At 39.5% G+C, this 21,483-nt stretch overlaps 1 protein-coding gene across 19 annotated transcripts in view; it reads left to right on the forward strand.

Moving 5' to 3' along the window:
- Positions 1-21,483, forward strand: part of RBMS3 (RNA binding motif single stranded interacting protein 3) — a gene marked incomplete at its 3' end in the record, with an annotated part of 558,684 nt that overhangs the window by 132,548 nt on the left and 404,653 nt on the right. For 14 of the 19 annotated variants that reach the window (XM_081160721.1, XM_081160710.1, XM_081160713.1 and 11 more), the window contains one exon: positions 2,960-3,132. In XM_081160721.1, coding sequence (XP_081016847.1) covers positions 2,960-3,132 — 173 coding nt within the window. The remainder of the gene's footprint in view (positions 1-2,959; positions 3,133-21,483) is intronic. The other 5 variants (XM_081160722.1, XM_081160712.1, XM_081160720.1 and 2 more) reach the window with 1 other exon arrangement.

Below are 21,483 nucleotides of genomic sequence, written 5' to 3' on the forward strand. Positions count from 1 at the left end.
TTCCAGCTTTGATTTGCTTTTGACTGTTTGTTTAATTTTTTTCACCCCAGTGAATACACTGGGCCCTTTGCAGGGCACATTTATTGTTTTAGGCACCATGCAATTTACTAAATGGTGCTCCAGTTGTGTAAAATTCGCGCACAGACCCCTGAGGGAAAACAAAAAAATTAAGTCAACATATATTGATCATCCTGCAGACGGTGCTTTCGTATTTGATCAGTCAAGGGCTCCCTGAACTGGTCCATCTCATCTGCGATACAGGACGCTGGAGACATGTTCCCAGCTCTCTGGTGGTTTAAAAGGCTGGGCAGGAGGAACAACTGCTTTAAACAAAGACTCATTTTAAAAGAAGCCTGAGTACAGAACGGAATTCAAAGAATTTAGAGGGAGGGGAGGTAAAAGTGGTAAAAAAAAAAAAAGCCCTGGGAAATTTAAGAGAAGAAAGCACATGGGATGTAAAAGATAAATTTCATCTGTCCCATTGCAAGACACAAAGGCCAGGATGCTACTTCAGCCAGATGTACTGAACGCCTACTAAGCGCAGGGCTTGTAAAGAGGTAGGGCTTAAGTGTTACGGGATGTCCCAGGTGCGAAAAGCACAATTCTTCAGTCAGGAAGGATAATTTTTCATGTGCGACCAAGAATCTTTATGCAGATATTAAATTCCAAAAGGCAACGAATACGTCGTTTTATTCAAATATTGGGAACAGAAAATAGTCTCCTGTGTAATTCATTCTAAAATTCTACACGAAAAAAATGTTGGTAACCAATTAATACTAAAGAAATGGTTGAGAAAATGTTTATTTCAAAGAAGGGCGTTAGAGTCTCTGGGGTTCACTCCTGTCATTTCTGCCCTGTCACCTCCCCGTTGCTTAAACAAACTGCCTAATCCACCCTTGACCACCCTGTGTCTGCATTTGCCTGTTCTGCCATTCTTCCCACCCCAGAACCCCCAGTAAGTAAGAGGAGAGCCCGAGGGAAGGGAGGCCAGCAAGGAAGCTTGAGGTCCTTTGTGTAGGACGCGGTTCAGACCCTGGCCTAGGGAAAAAGTAGGAATTTGAAGAAAAGGGTGATTCTAGAAACCTCTTAGAGATTTTTGGCAGCTGACCGTATTCTGAGATTTAGGATTAGGGAACAGATGAAGCTAACGCCAAGGTTGCTAGCACGGAGGCTGGAAGAGTGGCAGGGGCATGGAAAAAACAGGGCAATTGTGATGGGTGGCTGGTGTGGAAAGGTGGGAGATGAAAGCAGATATTACGAGTTGCATTGTGACAAACTGCATCTAAGAGGCGTTGTCTTAGCTGGAAGTGTGGACTCGGGCAAATCTGAAATCCTGGAAATGTGTGTTAAACACACTGTTATAGCAGGAAACAAGCTGGGCTGCTGCTAAAGTGTGGCCTTTTGTATGGGTTAAAGGCTGTGTTAGTTCAATTTGTATTGTACATCATGTAGCCTAAATGTTTATTAAGCACCTACTTGCTGTTTGATAAGTACATACTTCCCACCCCTGATAAAGCAGCTAACGCGTCTTCAGGTTAAAACTCAGCCAAAAATGCCCCCATAGGAATCTGATGAATGTGTTTATTGTGCCTTTAGGTAGCATTCTGGGTTAGAGTTGAGAATAGCTGGGATAGTTAGACAGACTAATATCACTGTCAATACAGATATAAATGACAAATATTATCCTTATCATCATCATCATCATTATTACATTTTTGTTATTGTTAACATTTATGGTATACTTACTAAATTCCAGGAACCATTCTGTTTGCATTAGATCATTGAGTTTTGGTAAAAACCCTATGACACAGGAGAGTACTATTTTTACCCTCCTCGCATTAATAAGAATGTTGAGTCTCAGAGAGGCTAAGGCACCATCCAAAGGTCACACAGTCAATAAGAGATGCAGCAGGGACTCCAACCCAGACAGTCGGTGTAATTTTAGAACTTCTGACGATATGGCTATAAAAAAGAGATGACATATAATGAGTAATATATCTACTAATTTTGGCATGTATAATTATAAAGACCCTGACATTGTATATTCTTAGTTGCTGGAGGTCATTTTATCATTTCCATTTTGTCGTAAAAGAGTGTGACAGGTTAGAGAAGGAGTTTCCCATTGGGGAAGATTTTACTCCCAGTGCATGAAGACAGTTTTGGTTGTCACAGCTGGGAGATGGATGCTACTAGCATTTGATGGGTAAAGGCCAAGGATGCTGCTACTGCCCTGTGATGAGCAACACAGCCCCAACAGCCAAGAATTACCCTGGCCACGTGGTCAATGGTGTCTAGGTCGAGACCCTGGAGTAGAGGGAAATAAAGGGAATGTTGACTGGAGGGAGAGACTGGCCGCCGAGTCTTGCTGACAAAGTCATTTTTCCCGTGAAGAAGCAGGTTTGGGAGGAGGGAAGAGAGATAAGATAGACTCACTCACTTGCTTGTTTCTTTGTAGAATCACTATTCACAGAGTGATTTCTGTGCATCAGGAACTGAGCTGGAGAGTAGAGCTGAGGGAACAATCTCAGGGAGTCGCTTTGGAGAAGAGAAGGGAACCGAGGGTAGAGGCAAACCAAAGATGCTGGGCTAGCAAATGTGTCCTGGGCAGAGCTTTGGTGTCAAGAGGGAACCGTGTTCTTTTGTCAGAGAGGGAGATAACACGCTGCTTTAAAGAACTAAGGAGAATCACAGTGGACACACTCCGAAGCCATAGGCTACTGTCAGGAGCACCTGGGAACTTCTTTATGTCCCATTAATGGCAAGCTTCTGCAGCTCCAAATACAGGGCCAAGGGGGGAAAGGTGTCTTTTGTTCCCAGAAGTCCCCAGAGTAGTGATATATGTGTGTGCGTGTGTGGATTGGAGAGGCCGAGGTGCTTGCGTTGGTTGCTTTCAGGTGCTCTGCTGGCCTGGGATAGGTGCTGGCTTTGTTTTTCCAGTAACAGCCTTTTCTGTTTCCAGCAGTCCTATGCACCAGCTCCCCACCCCATGGCTCCTCCCAGCCCCAGCACAAACAGCAGCAGCAACAACAGCAGCAACAACAGCAGCGGGGAACAGTTGAGTAAAACCAACCTGTACATTCGAGGCCTCCCACCAGGCACCACTGACCAGGACCTAATCAAGCTGTGCCAACCGTAAGTGCCCTTCTGCTCTGCGCCGCTTCCAGACCACACGCTCGCCCACGCGGGCTCAGACCACACAGGGCTGGGTTCTCTACGTCATACACCCATTCAATGGTGTCTCAGTGAGGAAGACTGTTGTATGAGTGGGGTTTCAGTTTCAGGTCTTAGGCCATGGTACCTTAGGGAATGACACTTGTTTACTTTATGGTGTGGAAATGGGGGTCCTTGAGCAGATGTGCATGGGAGTGCTGGTGGATATGCATGTGTTCACCAGGAATCTGATGGGCAAGTATTGAGTTGGGCCCTCAAACCATTGACTCCAATGAGGAATCTCATGAAAAAAGCTGCCTTTTTTTTTTCTTTCCCCCCCCAGAATTATTAGTGAGGAAAATATAAAAAACTCAGAAGAGGTGGTAGATGTCAGGAGGGTTCACTCCTGTGTTGCAAAGCTTTTCTGGCCAGTTCTTGGTAAACCTCAGTTCAATGGGAACCAGGTATTTGGAGAATTATGAGGCAAATTCTCTAATTCAGTGAAGCTGTTTTCCACCATGGCCACGAACTGCACTCACCAAGTAGCTTTACATTTTCTAGGAAATGTGCTAGTGATTAAATGCCCTTCCAAAATTTTTCCATTATTCCATTATCTACCAACACATGTTATTAACTCTCTTATTTCTTAGAAAATAAATTGAACATATGTAAATATATAATCCAAGTAAAATTAATAATAGATACTGAATTAAGAATCATAGATTTGTGTTTTTAGATTATTGCCTGATGATTTTCAAAGTAATATCAGCACAGCATTTTGTTATTTGATTGTGCCTTAGCTGCGTATTTTTAAATTAGGGGAAACTATTACTCAATTGTTCTTTTTCTCTTTTGCAATGCTTTTACAAGAAGGTTGAGAGGATATTTATTTTGTATATTTTCCAACCTCTGAAATATTGGAAGAGGAAAACAAAGCAGACAGTATTTATTTGCCTTTGTTCTGGTTTATAAGATTGGGAACAAATGGCAAAACAACAGGAAGTGGCAGATAAACCAAAACACAAATATGCTAAAATATAACCAGTTGACTAGGCAGAATGTGCATGAGGGTGGGGGCACTTTGAAAAAAAATTATTTAGAAGCAGTTTTAAAAAAAAGAACAAAATGTGCCAGGACTAAGACATATGAATATATGTTAGCTTTTGGTCTATGAAATGTTGAGATTGAAAATTGGAGGGTAAATCACTCACGTTTTGTTGTTGCTGTTAGAAAAATCTAAACCATTTTAAAAAGTAAGGTCTTTGAAAATGTGAAAGATTGCGGACTTTTTGTGAGAAGCTTCAGACAAAGTATTTTCTGTAATGGAATCTGATGTGAAAAAGAAGGGTAGATATTAATTTTATTTTGTATATGAATCTCATTCATAAAAAAAAATCTTGGATATTACAGAAAGATTGTTTCCCATTGCTCTATACTAGTCAGAGCATTCACTGAAACACAGATTTCTGGGGCCCAAGATTCACTAGGTCTGGGGAGAAGCCCAAGCATATGCATTTCTCACAGGCTCCGTGGTGGTGTTGATGGTGCTGGTTTTTTTGGGATGCATTTCTCTACAATAATATGAAGACCACTGACTACTTCTAATGCATCAGGCTTCACTTAATATATGAAGGTTGTTGAGCTGTACTTCTCTGTATTTCGACCTGCACAGCTACTCTATGATCTTGAGGCAGATCATTGACTCTCTTTGAGCCTCAGTTTCCTCCCTGTAGTATCAGTGGTGGCCGGAGCTGCCTCTGATTGGTGTACTAGAGCCAATTGTTAAATATCCTGGAATTCTGTAATTTGTTACAGACTCAGTATCTTGAGGTTGGCCATGGTGGGAGTATTTATGTCACAGGAAGAAGGGAGCCTTACACATCAGGGCTTTTAAAAATTTTTACGTCTTATTTCTGGGGGGGAGAGCTAGTTTATGAACATACCGCTGATAGAGCATGATACTATGACATCCTGTATCAGTGCCCATTTCTGCAAAAAATGTTGCTAGAAATGTACAAATGGAAAGTGTTCCCTAAAAGCCTGTATTGGCATTTTTAATTCAGCAAAGAAATTTAGTGATATAGAAACATTATTTTTGAGAAAAGGAGTTTTGTTAATATTTCTTATGTTCATTTGAGAAATTTAAAGAATGCTAAATGCACAGAGGATAATGGTTACTTGTTCATATTAATTTTTGCTAGCTAATAAGATGTGGCTCATGTTATTATAAAAAAATGTTTATGGGTTTTCCAGCTACTGAAGTGGTCTAGACCTGGGGTTTATTGCTTAGATTCATTTTCCTAGAGAATCTTACAGAACTAATGTGATCAGGCAATGGAATGTAGTAGAAATAGCTGTGCGCTGAGCAATCTGGGTTTCAGCCCTGGCTGGCCCACCAACTGGGTATTGGCATTAGACAAATGATTTGTCCCCTCTTAGCTTTAGTTTCCCCCATGTATAAAATAATGTGTTTGAACTCGATAATCTTTTAATTTTTTTTTTATTCTAAAATTATGTTATTTTATTGAGGCCCTTGTTAGTTAGCAATAAAACCTGCTCTGGGCCACCTTTGGTATCTTTCACCAGTCCCCTTTTGCAGGGTTGTTGGGGCCACAATCTAAAGTGATTACAGCTGCATGACTATGAGCTAATGGCTAGAGATGCCTTTGGTACAAGACCAATGCAGGTCAAATGTAAAATCCTGTTTCCGCTCTTACATTGCTCATTACCGTTTTACATTAGTAGTCTTGTAAAGATGTAAATCATTTTGCATTTCTATTACTCATGCAACAATTTAAAATAATTTCATTTTTAAAGCAGATAATATTTGTTGGTTTAAATGAACTTACTATGTTTATTCCAATGGAATTGTAAGTATTTTAGAGTTAATATTATCATATAATATAGAAAATGCAATATTTGCTAATATCCATACTAATGAAATGATGAAAATAGAGATATACAAAAAAGGGCATAGATATATGGAATCATCTGGTATTTGAATGCAATATTCATGTTAATACTAATGAACAGCAAGAAAATGATATTAAAGGAAAGCAATTGCATTATTTCACCATGAGTCATATGAGAGCAAATTCTGTTGAAGTATTCCACTCACAGTCAACACCAAAGCTCCTATGTTTGGACTGCAAGTAAAATAAAAAAATGAAGACAAGAAAAAAAATGAAAACTAATAGACATGAAGAATGACTACTCCATGGAAAATCTCTAGTTATAACTATGTTTTGAAACGAATACATCACATTGTGTATCTTGTAGGAAATACCTTGTAATGTCTTCATCTTGAGAATTCTCAAGGAACTTTATTGTGTTCTCAATCAAGAAATATTTACAGAGCACCTCTGTTGCATACCAGATACTGGGCTGAAGATTCAGTGGTGAGTAAATTTAGAGAAAGGCCTAGCTTTAGTAGAGCTAATATTCTCCTAGACGAAATAGGACATCAATTAAATAATCCTATGATTTGCTATAAAATTGCACTGTAAATGCAATAAAGGAGCATGGACCTAGTAGTCTTTGTAACATGGGATTATACCTGGTTAGGGCAATGAGGAAAGGCATCTCTGAGGAAATGACAGTCGAGCAAAGATCAGGAGGAGTAATAAGTGAGGAAGGAAGAGAAGAACATTCCAGATGGAAGGAACTTTATGCCTGTTGAACCAATGGCTGAAGGGAGCATGGCAAAGATAAAAGGTTGAAAACAAGGCCAGTGTGGTGACAGCAGAGAGAGGGAGTTGGAGTAAGGGGCAGTATGAGCTGGAAACATGGAGAGAAATAAGTTGATCCCTTTGTATATCATATTAGGAGCTTTGTTTTATTCTATAAGCAATGGAGAAAATCATTGAATTGTCACAAACAGGAAGGTAACATAGTCAGAATTTGTTTCAAAAGATAACTCCAACTACATGGTGGAAAGAAAGGATCCCCTGAGGTCAAGGAACAGTCAGAGTAGGAACAGTGAAAAGTGGTCTGGAAGAATAAGTTAGGGCTGGAGAAACAGGAGTGAGAATTAATAATGGTGTTGCTGGAACAATTACGTGTGGTGAAAGATGTCTTTTTTCATATGCATTTATTTTCCCATTAAAAAGCAAGGACTTGAGAGACAATCAAATGAGCTCCAAAAAGAAACAGCGAAGTAGCACAAAATAGGACCCAAATCATTGATTTTTAGTCTATTTTTCTTACCCAGTCATGAATGGGTCATCGATATACTATTAAACATTGAGTGGCTACAATATTAAAAGCACTAAAGGCAAATAGAGTGGACCTTTGAACAACATGGGGTTAGGGACACAGTCACTCCCCATGAAGTCACATATCTGCATATAACTTTAGACTCCCCCAAAACTTACTACTAATAGCCTGCTGATGACCAGAAGCCTTACCAATAATATAACAGTCAACTACTATATATTTCATATGTTATATGTGTTACATACTTTATTCTTACCATAAAGTCAGCTAGAAGGAAGAAATATTATTAAGAAAATCATAAGGAAGGTAAGATACATTTACAGTACTTTACTGTATTTATCAATATCATAAATTTATGTCATCTGTTTACAAGATAAAGCATCTATCAGTATCTATATCAATTTGTCATATATGATGCAAAACACTGTAGATGTTACATGTATAACTAACATTAGACAACAAAAATGAAAAGACAGTGTGAAAGATAAATTCATATTTATTTACAGGTATAACAATTTGTGCATTGATAACCAAGAAGGAGCAATATGATTGCTTTTTGGTAGTCTAGTGTAATTGATACGATTGCTTCAGTGGTAGTAAGAAAATCTTCAAAAATTTTTCCGATAAATTTACTGAAAACATTCTACGTATAAGTGGACCTGTGCAGTTCAAGCCCATGTTGTTCAAGGGTGAGCTCTATAATGAAAACTAAAACTCCAATTGATTATATAATTATATTCATGGGATGGCTTACCAGTTGGAGACTATGGGTGTAGTTCTTGGATTATATGCCTTTTATGCTTATTTCAAGAAGAGGAGATAGAAGTGGGAAAAGATAGATTTGCCTTAATAAAGAGAGAGCATTGCAGCTTTTTTGGACCCAATAAAATTTTCGTGATATAATTATTTTTCGCATATTAAGCTATATTTCCTCCCTCAAAGAAATTGGAAACTTCTATTATATTATTGTAAACATTCCCTTGAAACCCATTGAAATTGCTCTTAAAAAATAAAACCAAGCATTTAACATAATGGACAGAATTTTAAATGGAAAGAAAACTCATTAATGTGTTTATATTTTCCATGTGAACAATACCTTTTATCTAATCATTCTCACGGCATAAGTTTTAACAAATACAGTGCTCTTAGAAGGCCCTCGCTGGACATCACCCCCACTTGCACTTAGTTAACTAATCTGGGGCCAATACCAGCCTTGTGCCGCTACAGAGTAAATTGTTCTTCTGTTCCACAGTGGACACGCTGCTGCTAAGGCCACCTGAAGCAGAGTGAAGGCACAGGAGGGACACTCATAGGTAGATGCACACATATTTCCAATCATCGCCAGCAGACCAGAAAGTCAGCTGCCCTGCCCCGCATTTTTCTCTGCACATGTTCTTCTTGCTCAAGCCCTGACACCCTAGCATGGCTCCCTTTAAACTGAAGCTGTAAATGTCACTTTAACATTTAACAACAGACGAGAAACACCCACAGTGAACCGGGAACAAAGTCGGAGTGTTTGTGCGCAGGAGCTGGGGGCTGCCCAAGCTAATCCCCCGGAATTTTCCCCGCCCCGCTGGGCGCCTGGCCCAGGTGAGCGCTGCAGGCGGAGCCGGCTGGAGCCCTGCGGCCCGGGCCCGCGCAGAGCCCGTTATGCGCGGCCTGTCAGCCGGTCTGACAAACGCCCCGACACAATCAAACCTTTTATCAACTGCAAAGCAACCTTGTCACAGGCATCTGTCAGGCCGTGCAGACACAGCAAAGGAAAACAAGTCGTCATGCACTCGGAGCAACCGAGGAAATAAGGGCGACAGGACTGGACACTCTCTGAGTTCTTTCTTACTGTGTCATCGAAGATTTAAAAGTTCCCTCTAATAAATCCCGGGGAAATTTATTAGGAGCTTTCTCCTGCAAGTCGGACTCAAATTGCGCAGCTGCTTTTGAGGTGTCATAAATCTGTGTGGCGGCAGGTGTGAGGAGGAGGCGACTGGACTCTGCCCCTGTGTGATTTAAATGAGAGAGCGGCTTTCAGGCCCAAACATTTCACTTTTTAATAACGTTTGCATTTAACTGATGATTAAGCAAGAAACTCTTCCGATTTTGACTCATACTATTAAACTTTCTCTCTTTCTCTCTCTCTCTATATATATATATATTCTGAATCCACTGAGTCAGCATGGAGCTGACACTTGGTCACATATATTAATTCAGACTCAGGTACTGGCTTATTTGCCAAGTATGCATTGTAAACCAGGCCTAGTTTGTAATTAATAAATACTTGTTAATAATATATTTTGCACTTATATGTATTATGAACAACTTTTATTGTGTATTACATACTATGTAGTCTGTTTTTATATTACCTTATTTAATGTTCAAACTAGCCCTATGAACTGGCAACAATAATTACCGAATGATAGTTAAGTAAGTTGAGACTCAAAGGGTTAAGGGTCCGGTCCAAGTTTACACAGCCACCAGGATTCAAAACCCGGCTCTGACTTCAAAGCCCTTATTCATAAACCATTAAAACATTCATTTAATGAGAACAAGGGTAGCATAAGTCACGAGTGCTCAGATCCATGGCTGCTCATGAGAATCCCTTGAGGAGCTTTAAAAAATACTGATGCCTGAATTTCACTCCCGAGGAGTTTGAGTTCACTAGCATGGGGTCTGCTTTGACACTGAAAATTTTAAAAGCTTGCTTAGGTTATTCTAACATGGAACAAAGTTTGAGGACCCCTTGAGCAAATGCTGCCCACACTAATCAGAAAACATAATTTAATCCTTCGTCTTAACTTCCTTGCTCTGACTTTCATAGAATCTAGAAATTTCATAGGAGCTACCAATTTGATTTTAATTAACTATAAGACTTAAAAAAAAATTTATTAAGGTAATTTTACAATGAATTGGACTTTCTGATTACAAAATGGAATATTTAAATTTAGATGTGAATAGGTCTCCAAAAGTGCTTTTAGAATGTGTTTGGAAGGATCTCACATTCCTTCTTCACATAATTTTCATAAGCCAACATTTCTTCAACATTTCACTTTTTAATAACGTTTGCATTTTAATTGATGATTAAGCAAGAAACCCTTCCTGTTTTGACTCATGCTATTAAACTTCTCTCTCTCTCTCTCTCTCTCTCTCTCTCTCTCTCTCTCTCTCTCTCTCTATATATATATATATATATATATATATTCCTATTTTTCTTACTAACTATAGTCTAGTGAATATAAATCTAGCAAATCTTAAAAAATAATCAGCATTTGGGGGGCATCCTAGAAATTATTGTCCCACTGATTCATTGAACATTCATTTATTATTGTTTTCACTACTTTGGATGAAGAAAATTCTGCTAAATGCCCATGATTTTTAAAAATCTATTTATTGAAATTGCTGATAGCCGATAACACTTTTTTATATGTATCCTAGAAAGACAGAGAAAAGTTAAAATGAAATCGTCGAGAGCACCAGTTAACTTAGGTTACCATGTTGGAGGTAGCACATGCAGAAAAAGGGGTGATGGGAAAGGGTATCATCAGCTTTTTTTGGATGTGCCAAGTAAAGTCCTGGAGGTCTGCGAGAAGTTGAATTCCAAGCAGATTTGCTGTGTGCATGAAATTTTGAGGAACTTGGGGTTCAAGAGCAGGTTCTGGCAAGTTCAGATGGCATCTTGTTTTCCAGATGACCAGTGATCTTCTAATTGCCAAACAGAGCTGACTAGTTTTTAGTCTTTTTTTAATTTGATCTCTCTGTTCCTTGACCCTGTTGACCTCTCCTTCATTGTCAAAACTTTCTTCCTCCTTGGCTATCCTGCTCCTCTTTCCTGAGCCCCTCCTTGTTTTTTGAGATTCTTCTTTCCAGCATCTTTTCCTCTACTGGCCTCTTGAATATTTTGGTGTTTTCCAGAGTGTTGACCTCCTCTCTTCTCACTCCACAAATTCTTTTGTTCTTCTCTACTTAATAATTTCAGCTATTCTGATTATTATTAAATCTATACCTCTAGCCCATACAGATCTGTTTCTTCTAGCCCTAGGTCCATATTTCATTATTCCCTGGACAATTCCAAATTTGAATCTTAAGAGCTATGAAACTCAATGTCCTACAAAGACTGTTCCTGGACTTGTTTCTTTTTCAGTGTTTTCTTTCTCTGTGAATGGCACCATTATCTATCCAGTCACTGAAATTAAAAACAAAAAAAGAAAACTTGGAGTCACTCTTTTCCCCAACCTAGAAACAGTTCTCAAGGTGCATAGATTCCAATTGCTTGGTGTTTATGATACCCAACATCTCTTCTCTTTCACAACTGCCATAGTTTATTTGCTTATTTATTCAAAAGTATTTATTGAGTGTCATTTATTTGCTAAGTGCTGCAGATTGCTTTAGGGCTGGTGAGTCTCTGCATAGAATTTGCATTCTAAGGGGGAGAGACAATACATGAATGAATGAATAATTTAAAAAGATAACATAATATGCCATAAAAAGAATTAAATGCCATGAAAAGGAGGTTGTATGTAAAGACTGAGAGGTTACTATTGACTGGGTGACCTTGTGATGAAATTTCAATGTCAAGAAAGGGTCAGGAATATAATATGCATGAAGAAGAACACTTCAGGCAGATGCCAGAGAGCCTGTACAAGAGCCCAAAGGTGGAAATAAACTTAATGTCTTTGAGGAACACAAAGAAGGTCAGATAGAATAGCAAAAGAATAATGGGTAACGAATGATGGGAATAGTAAGAAATGAAACTAAAAAAAAAAAAAAAAAAAAAAGCTATACCAGGGCTAAATCAGCAAAGAGTATAAAGATTGGATTTTTCCCTAATTTATTTCTTTTTTAAGAAAACTTATTCTTACTATTATAAAGAGTGGATTTTAGGGGAGTATGAGAGAGGCAAGCAAATGAGCAAAGAGGCCATTGTGGAAGTACAGGAAGGAGGTGGGGATGGCTTGGGGTAGAATAATAGGGTAGAGGAAGTTAGTTGTGATGGATTCTGGATATGTTTTGAAGACAGTTATGATAGAAATTACTGATGAATTGAACATGGTAGTCAGGTTAAGCGAAAGGGAAATTAGGGATAATTCTCAGATTTGGGCTTTAGTATTTAGAGAGTGTATAGAGTAATTTAATAAAATAAGGAGGACTGTAGAAGGAGCAGTTTTGAGTGGAGATAAATCAAGAGTTCTCCTCAGTCTTGTTATTTTCTAGGTCCTCTTTGACATCTAAAATGAGATGCAAGTTGGCAGTTTGATATATGACTGCTTTCAAAGCAGAGTTTAGATTCAAATATATAGAAAGGGCATCACTGAGCTTTATAAATGGCATTTGAACAAGTTGTACTGATACAGTAATATAGTGCCTAATATGTGCTAAACATTATTCTAAGTATTTTACATGTAAGTGCTTCATAGATCATGTGTTAACTCATTTATATCTCATGACAACCCCCATTTTATAGCTGAAAAATCAATGACACAAGTTAAGCACTTTCCCAAGGTTACACAACTGATAATTGTCAAGTCCAGTGTTTAAGGAGCTTGGTTTAATAGTTTCCTCTCTTAATTATGAGTCCTACATAGGGTATGCATATAGCAAGCAAAGGAAAGTGATTACACAGCTCAACATTCCGAGGTTCTGAGAGGGGGAGAACCAAGACGAGAATTTGTAAAGGAATAACCAGTGAGACAAAGGAAATCCAGAAAGGCAGAAGGGGGATATTATAGAAGCTGGGAGAAGAAAATGTCTCAAGAAGGCAGGATAATCAAGTGCGTTGAATACTGTTGAGAGGTTAAGAAAGGTACCAACAGAAAAGTTACACTTGGATTCGGCAGCATCAAGGCCATGGACAAGCTTGACCAGGGCAGTCTTTGTAAAGGGGTAAATGCTGAACCACTTGGTAGGCCTTTCTTCGGGCTCATTACCTGACCATTCTTCCAAATGGAAATGCCTATTTTTCCTTTGTGCCCAAACTATATCTAAATAGTTATCTTTTCTAAAAATGTCCCACTGATGTTTTGGTTTATTCATTATCTACCTATCTCTCTCATTCTCTCTATCCCTCTCTCTCTCTACCTCCATCCCCATCCCCATCCCCATCCCCATCCCCATCCCCATCCCCATCCCCATCCCCATCCCCATCCCCATCTCCATCTCCATCTCCCTATCTCTCTATCTCTATCATCTCTATCTCTATCTCTATCTCTATCTCTATCTCTATCTCTATCTCTATCTCTATCTCTATCTCTATCTATCTCTATCTCTATCTCTATCTCTATCTCTATCTATCTATCTATCTATCTATCTATCTATCTATCTATCTATCATCTATCTATCTATCATCTATCTATCTATCATCTCTACCTCTACCTCTATCTCTATCTCTCTATATCTCTATCTCTATCTCTATCTCTATCTCTAGCATCTCTATCTCTATCATCTCTATCTCTATCTCTCTATCTCTATCCCTTTATCTCTCTCTCTATCTCCATCTCTATCTCTACCTATCTCTATCTCTATCATCTCTATCTCTATGTCTATCATCTCTATCATCTCTATCTCTATGTCTATCATCTCTATCTATCTCTATCTGTCTCTATCTCTGTCTCTGTCTATCTCTATCTCTCTATCTATCTCTATCTCTATTTCTATCTCTATCATCTCTATCTCTCTCTATCTCTATCTCTATCTTTATCTCAATTTCCATCTCTGTCTCTATCTCTATCTCTGTCTCTATCTCTATCATCATCTATCTCTGTCTCTGTGTATCTCTATTTCTCTCTCTCTCTCTCTCTCTACCTCTGTCTCTATCTGTTTATCATCTGCCTCTTTAATTCTCTTTCTCTCTTCTCCTTCTCACCTTTCTTAACTATAAACTTTTGAGGATAGTAGAATTCTCTTGTTTACTTTTGTACACCAGTGCCTAGCACAGTTCCAGGTATTTAAGTGGTGCCTGACAAATATTTAATGACTGAATAAAGCCTGCATTCATTAGTAATGTCAAAATGATTTTAGTGGACTTGTATCCTAAAACTTGTTCCAGGGCAGATCTTGAGTTCATAGTGGGAGACATAGGAAGCAGGATTTTATCTTAGACCCTGGCATTCAAAGTTGTACCACTGGAGTAAGGGAAGAAATGTTTTGAATATGAAGACTTTTTATTGTGTAGATCCCAAGGAGAGTTTTGGAGGGAAGTCTCAGGATAATGTGAGTCAAATGTATTTAAAGAACTAAATAAAGATCAATACTTTGCTTACTCACTCAGTGTTGCTACTGAGGCAGGAAATAACCATTTATTCTTGCCTGAGCCATAAAGTTTCAGCTGTCAAATGGATCACAATGTGCCACTGATGGCTAATTCTGTACCTAACGCAAAGCAATTTGTGCTCATTGAACAGTGTTTGCTGAAAGGTTTTTTTTTGGCTCTGGAATTTTCCTATGGATTTCTCTTTGCAACCAAATGACTTCTCGGGCCACAATATAAGGGACTATTGATGAAAAACACACATGAAAGTGTTCCCTGGAAATACACCTCTGTGTATTTGTCATATTAAAAATGACAGCTTTTCATCTGAAAATTGGCAGTAGTTTGATTTGCATGTGTTATTTAATCATAGGATTGAGAATCAGTTATGGTTACAATTTATTCTTAAAACAAAGTTTAGAAACCATCTGCTTTACTTTTTATCTGTTATCATATGCAAGACATCTCTAACACTGTGGTGTCTCGTGATCAATGAGAACTTTATTTTGTACAATAAATATGCCCCTGAAATTTTTGTAAATAGATTTGTTGTTTAGTTTTTAAATCAACAGTATTGAGGAGTAAAATTAAATGCACTCATTTTAAGTGTAGAACTTGATGAGTTTTGACAAATGTATGCACCTACCTAGCCAACATGACATAAAGCATTTCCATCATCCTAAAAGCTGTTTAAAAATACAATCACTGGCTAGGAAGTTCACAATTTAAACTCACCGAACTAAAGAAAGCAAGGAGGTAGCATCATTCCATGAGAGGAGTGGAGAATTTTGAGTCACTTCTGGGTTCTCATTAACCACTTACTAGTTGTGGAAGCTTGGTTGAGTCATTAGACCATCTGAGTCTATCAGCGACTGATACCCATTGAACCCTTAGTAAGTGCTAGTTACTATTATTCACTTATGTGATGTGTTCAGTGTCAAAAATCGTTATTGCCATTGGTATTTCTATAACAGGACTGAAGTAAGTGGAGTTCACCTGTAATTTTAGGGATTAAGCATTCAAACGAAGCATATATTTTGGTTTTTATATTATTCCTGTCTTTTTTATCTCTCTGTATCCGTGAACACTTATATTATCTTCTACTGTTTTCAGTCTTATTGCTATCTGTTGTGTAGTGGTATATCTTTTCTATAAACAGCCACAGTATCAAGATAAACACATACAATTTGGGTTCTGTCTAAAGGATGAAAATTAAAATATAGTGCAAAAAAATTTTAAAACATTTATAGTTGTAGTGCATAAATATGATGTAATGATATGCATTTTAAAAATAAAATGGAAGTTTTGGAATCAAATTGATGCCAAACATTTTAACTCTTGAGTATAGTAAAGCTTTTTAAAGCATATTCAGTAATCTTAGTCACTGTGCGTAAATTAATGGTAATTCTGATGTCACTTAGATTTTATTTCTGAATGAACACGTTGAGTTTGGTTTTACTTGAATCAGTTTTTATGAACTAAATTATCTTACGAAGTCTATCTTTAGAAAGTGTTTCCTCAGTGCATTAAACAATTTTTTTAAAATTATTTTTTGCTAACTAGAGGCTTTTATTTATTTCAATAATTACACTAAAGTTAGAATCAGGGGCACAGATGCTTAAATCATATCAATTACTGAAATATCCTTTCATCAGTATATAAATTCAGATGTGTGTCAAACTTGGTTTCAGTTGACATCTTTCTTTGAATATTCAGAGATCCTGTTATTCCAGTTCTCAGTACCTATAGCTTTGTTCTTTTTACATCATTATGAGAACACTCTGGGCTCCACTGTCAAATCTATCATTTATTAGCTATGTGTCCTTGGACAAGTTACACTACTTCTCTGTTCCTCAGTTTCTCGTTGTATAAAATGGATGTAGTAATGGTACCTCCTGCTTAGGGTTGTTAAGAGAATTAAATGAGTTAATACAAGAAAAACACTAACGTAGGGCCTGTATGGAGTGAGTGTTATGCTTATAAGAACTTTCCCCTTATAAACTGAAATTAATTTGCTCCCAGTATGAACATTCTGTGTGAAGCTAGTGGTCATCTGATCCAATGATTTCTAGCTCTGAACTGAAGCCGTGCTATCACAACACACTATCCCAAGTCCTTTCTAGCTCTGGTGTTCTGTGATTCTTTTCTTCTACACTTTCTACATAAACACAATTGCCTTCCCCGTTCAACACACAGACCATGGTTATTGGTAATGACTGCCCTGCACACAAGCTTTCAAAGGCAACTGGGCCTGACATTGATTTGCTACCTAAAAAATTGAACCTTGCTGACTCTTGCACAGGAATCTTAGGAAAGCGACCACGTTTGAAGGGAGCGGATTTGTTTCACGGATTCCTGCCTCGACAGCACAGGGCAAGCCAGAGACACGAGGACCTGCGTGTCTCAACATAGGACCGTGGCACAGTCCCACGGTGAACTCGGTGATTGCTACAGTTGCCCACGTGCTTTATTGGATAAAGTGTCCTTGGGAGACTTTCATGACCACAAGCCAGAAAAAAAGCTGCAAGCCGTGCAAGTAAGAACTAGAAATGAGGTTATCAGAGAACTGTTACAGGCTCCTCCGGTTTCAAACTTTACAAGAGGAGTCATCTTGCAGGAATAATGGGCGGCACCTCTGAGAAAGGCAGGGGACGTATTTCCAGGGACCGCTGCCAGGCCAGGCCCGTTTTGTCTGGGCGGCAAGTGATTTTCTGTGGACCTTGACATCATCACCGAGCCCTTGCTCCTCTGTCTGTGTGTGTGTGACTCTGTTTCACTCTAACTGTAAAGCAAAAGGGCAGTGTTTATTAGGTTACAGCTTCGCGCTAATTCCCGGGAAGATGAATGCGCTCATATTCATGGCACGTTTGAATTCCAGCCGAAAGGACAATGAGAGCGAGCGCTGACATTTTCGAGGTGCTCTGTGCCAGACACTGTTACAAGCACTTTACAGGTACAGTGATTGACTATTTCTGGCTTGTCCTGGACTTTCCCAGTTTCATCATGAAAGTCCCACATCCTGGCGACTCCTCGGTCCCAGGCAACTGCTAACAAGAACTGTGCTCACTTAATGTCCTTGATCGGTATTTGGAAACTGCTGCTTTAACGGAAACAACGCATAAAATGAAACCAGTGTTATCATAAGCCAGTGATTTTCAGCCCCTGTGCCACAAGAATTTTTAAAACGTGTAATACCTGACTTTTTAGTCAGGGGCACTGACCTATTTTCCCTTAGATTGTCAAATTTTAAAAATCACAACAGCCAACAACGCAACAATAGTTGTCCGGTGTGAATGAATCACCTCATAGAATTTTAGTAATTAGTTTGTGTGCCATGAGCTGAAAAAGGTTGAAAATCCCTGCCATAGGCTAATGGATATAAACAAGAGTTAAGTCCCTGTGGCATATCTCTGGTCACAAAAAACATCACCAAACTTCTAAATAAAGACTCAAAACACTTTTAATATTAAACATGATCGAGAACTTGGGTATTTCAATCCTACAGATGTATTGAGAGGAGGAAAATTACTTTTATATTAGTTTTTGGTGACACCAAACCATAGTACAAACTCCAGTGTCAGAACTGCCTGCCAGTGGGCACAAAGGAATGACTTTCTGAGCAACTGCATGAAAAGTAATTAATTGCAAAATTCTGCCAAAGCAATATACCTATGATGTGCAGTAAGTGTAGCATCTGGATCATAACTACTAAAGAAATAGTGTTGAGTGTCTAGTTTGGGGTAGAACACTTCAGCAGAAAGTATTTTGTTTGCTTTAATGTCCTTTCTCCCTTTTTTAAAAAAGCATGAAAAACTCTCAAATATGATGATATATCCAAAAAATACGACATTGTGTTTCGAATGGAAGCTACTCTTTCCTGGTTATCAGTGTGATAGAAATGCCCAATGACAGAGTTTCATTCCTCCCTCTGTAAGAAGCTAATAGCTTTTGACTGTGATATGTATAATAACTAGCTCCTAATAGGAAGGGTCCCTCCTAGTTGAACCTCAACTTGTTTATCTTGCTGTGGTATATTTCATGGGCAAGAACACACATGGGTGTGTGGCTCAGTTCAAAACAGACAAAGCACAGGTTCCATTTCTTACAGTCTGGACCAATGGAAACAAGATGCGATTGGCCAGTGGTTTATTAGCTGCCTCTTGTTTTTAGAGCTTGTGATATTATTCTAATGATGAGCATCCTCATATGGTTTCCTCTGTGATCTAGAACCCACGATTTCTGTAAAATTTATACCAAAGATCAGATTTCTTAAAATGGCCTTCTGACTGTGTAGGTCACAAAGTAAGCTCAGATGCATAGTGTAAGGGAGAAATCTGTTATTAGTTTAAATACTGAATACTTCACTCAAAAATGAATTTCACAAACTTAGATGAGTGTTTGTCCTATTTAGAGATCCATTTCCATTGTCAAAGGGAGCTCTATGATTCCAAATATCTACATGATAACCAATTAAATTTTCCTGGCACCTAGAATGCCCATAAGCCCGTATTAGCAACAAGATAGGTGAGTCAACTTCAAGTGTTGTTTGGTGTATTTTGTGCAAAGAATTGGAACCAGTCCAGGAGAGATGGAGAGAAGAAACAGTTTCAGCTGTTGAGCCAAAGGAGTTATTCATCATTAATGTCCCACCAAGTTATCTGACCTTTGTTTGCTTGATTTTCTATAGGGGATCTAGGTTAGGGTTTACAAAAACATAGCAAACATGAAATGAATGGAGAGAAATACACATTGGCACTATCCTTCCCTAGTAGCTCAAACCAAGCATTTTATATTAAACAGAAGAAATTTAGGTAAAAGCTGGTATTCTCAGGAACCACTAAAATAAACATAACCTTTAGAAAGTGTGCTTAAATGTCCATTTTTCTGGGTGAAGTTCACATAGCCTGAAAATGATTTTAAAATTGATATATATTTTAATGGATTCTTGGATCTACAGCAACCCAATACATGTAATTTTGCTATTAATATGTTTATAAATGGGAGAAAATCTACATATTCATGGAGTTTACACTGAAAACTACTGGAATCCCTGCTTTTCTTGCTTGCTGAGACAATCCTCAGGAACAACAGCAGCTGTTTCAGGGACCCCAGATTTAGAAAATCCCCAGTGTCATCCTTTTAACCCATTCAGAAGACAAGCTTTGGTGTGTAGCATTTGCCTTTCAGCCTCTTTCTTGCAAGTGCTTTTACCTTTCTTTGGCCAGAGAAACTCAGAGCTAAGGCTCCCACAGGAAGTAGATGCCACTGGACGAGATCTTGGACAGGGGAGTGCTCTCCGTCTTGGGGTTGGCACTGCCTGGCGAAATTGCTGAACTGCAGCACCTCAGTCATGGTGCCCGCCCGAGGGCTGGGTGCCAAGATTGCTATTTGGCAATGAGCATCCAGACAAGCAGCTGGTTATTGCAGCGCATCCGAGCAGCGTGCTTGGGGCCTTGACTCTGGTGCCAGATCCTTCAACCCAGTTAGCAACTGAACCCTCCAGGCGCTTTCTGGCTCTGCTCCCCCCTCGCCTCCGGTGGGCTTCGCCCTGGAAAGCGTGGTCTCCAGCAGGTCGTCCTGCCTGGGTCTTGAGCTATGGCATCTGTCTGGAGTAGGATGCTCATAGGCCACCTAAAGTTGAGAGACCGCTTGGCAGCTGTGACCGACTCTGTGGGGGCACCAGCGGAGCATGCTTTCACTGGAGCCTGGCTGCAAGAGGGCACAATCAATCCGAGCTGCTGGCATCCCACGCCAGCCAGGGGCGAAGGAGTGACAGCCCGCTGGCAGCTGCCTTGGGCCCTGCTGGCATCTATTTTGTGCTGTTCTTTGTGAGAAGTGCTAAGGCTGAAGGGCCTGGTGAGCAAACTTGTCACGAGGAAATGGGCAGGAGGAGGTGAGGGAAGAGAAACTGACTCAGGAGCTGCGGCCATAACCAGCGATGATGCCGTTAGCAATGGGCCAGCGGGGCCTACTCAACTTCCCCTGTGTTTGCAAAGGGGAAAGCGTGCCTTTCTCAGGCTTTTGGGACTCTCTCTTCTGCCAGGACTTCTGGATCCTGAGGATGGTTTGATGTTGGCCTTTGGAAGGGAGAGAGCTCAGCTTTTTTGGGAGGCCCGCTCCCCCTGTAGGTGTCCCCCTCCTGGGGTCTGGCGCCATCTGCACTTTGCTGCAGCTGCTGATGAATTTAAACGGAGTTAGCAGAAGCTGGGCACAGTGCACTTGGAAAGCGATCAGCCCCCTTATTTTGTCGGGGTGGGAGTGGGGAGAAGCAACTCTGGCAGGGTTATTTTCCCACTGTTCTCTAACAGACACCATAATGTCATCTGCAGCCCTGAGCCCTCCACGTTGGGTCCCTGGAACTCAGAGAGCTGTTCAGAATGGTTCAAAATGAAGCCCGACCGTTTGAACATGGCCATGGGGTGATTCTCAGCATCTTTCAAAGGATGCCTGTAATTTCTCCCGGGGAAAGTTAAGTCTGCTACAATGGTGGATCTATTAAAAACATTGGCACAGGGGAACAAGGAGTCTATTGTGTTTAATTGCTGGGATTCCCGCCTCACCACTCGGGACAAGTACCAACAGGATACTTTCTATGAAACTTGCCTTTTATTTTTAATATTTCTATCACTTTCTCCAGCGAGGCCCATGGCCAGCATGTCTATCACTTAATGTAGGTGAAGGAAATAGAACGGGAATGTAGCGCCAATGTTGTATGCTAGCTATAAAAATGGTTTTCTCTTTTAAAAAAAAAAAAAATCAGGCCCACTGACATTTTTACTTACTTGGTCATTTAGCCAAGAAACATTCTTGTTGTAATTCACCGTGTACAACCACCCTTAGTACTCAGACACAGACGAAGCAAGCTCACGTGCATAGTATAA

Source organism: Miniopterus schreibersii (assembly GCF_964146895.1).
Source record: "Miniopterus schreibersii genome assembly, chromosome: 15".
NCBI classification, from domain to species: Eukaryota; Metazoa; Chordata; class Mammalia; order Chiroptera; family Miniopteridae; genus Miniopterus; species Miniopterus schreibersii.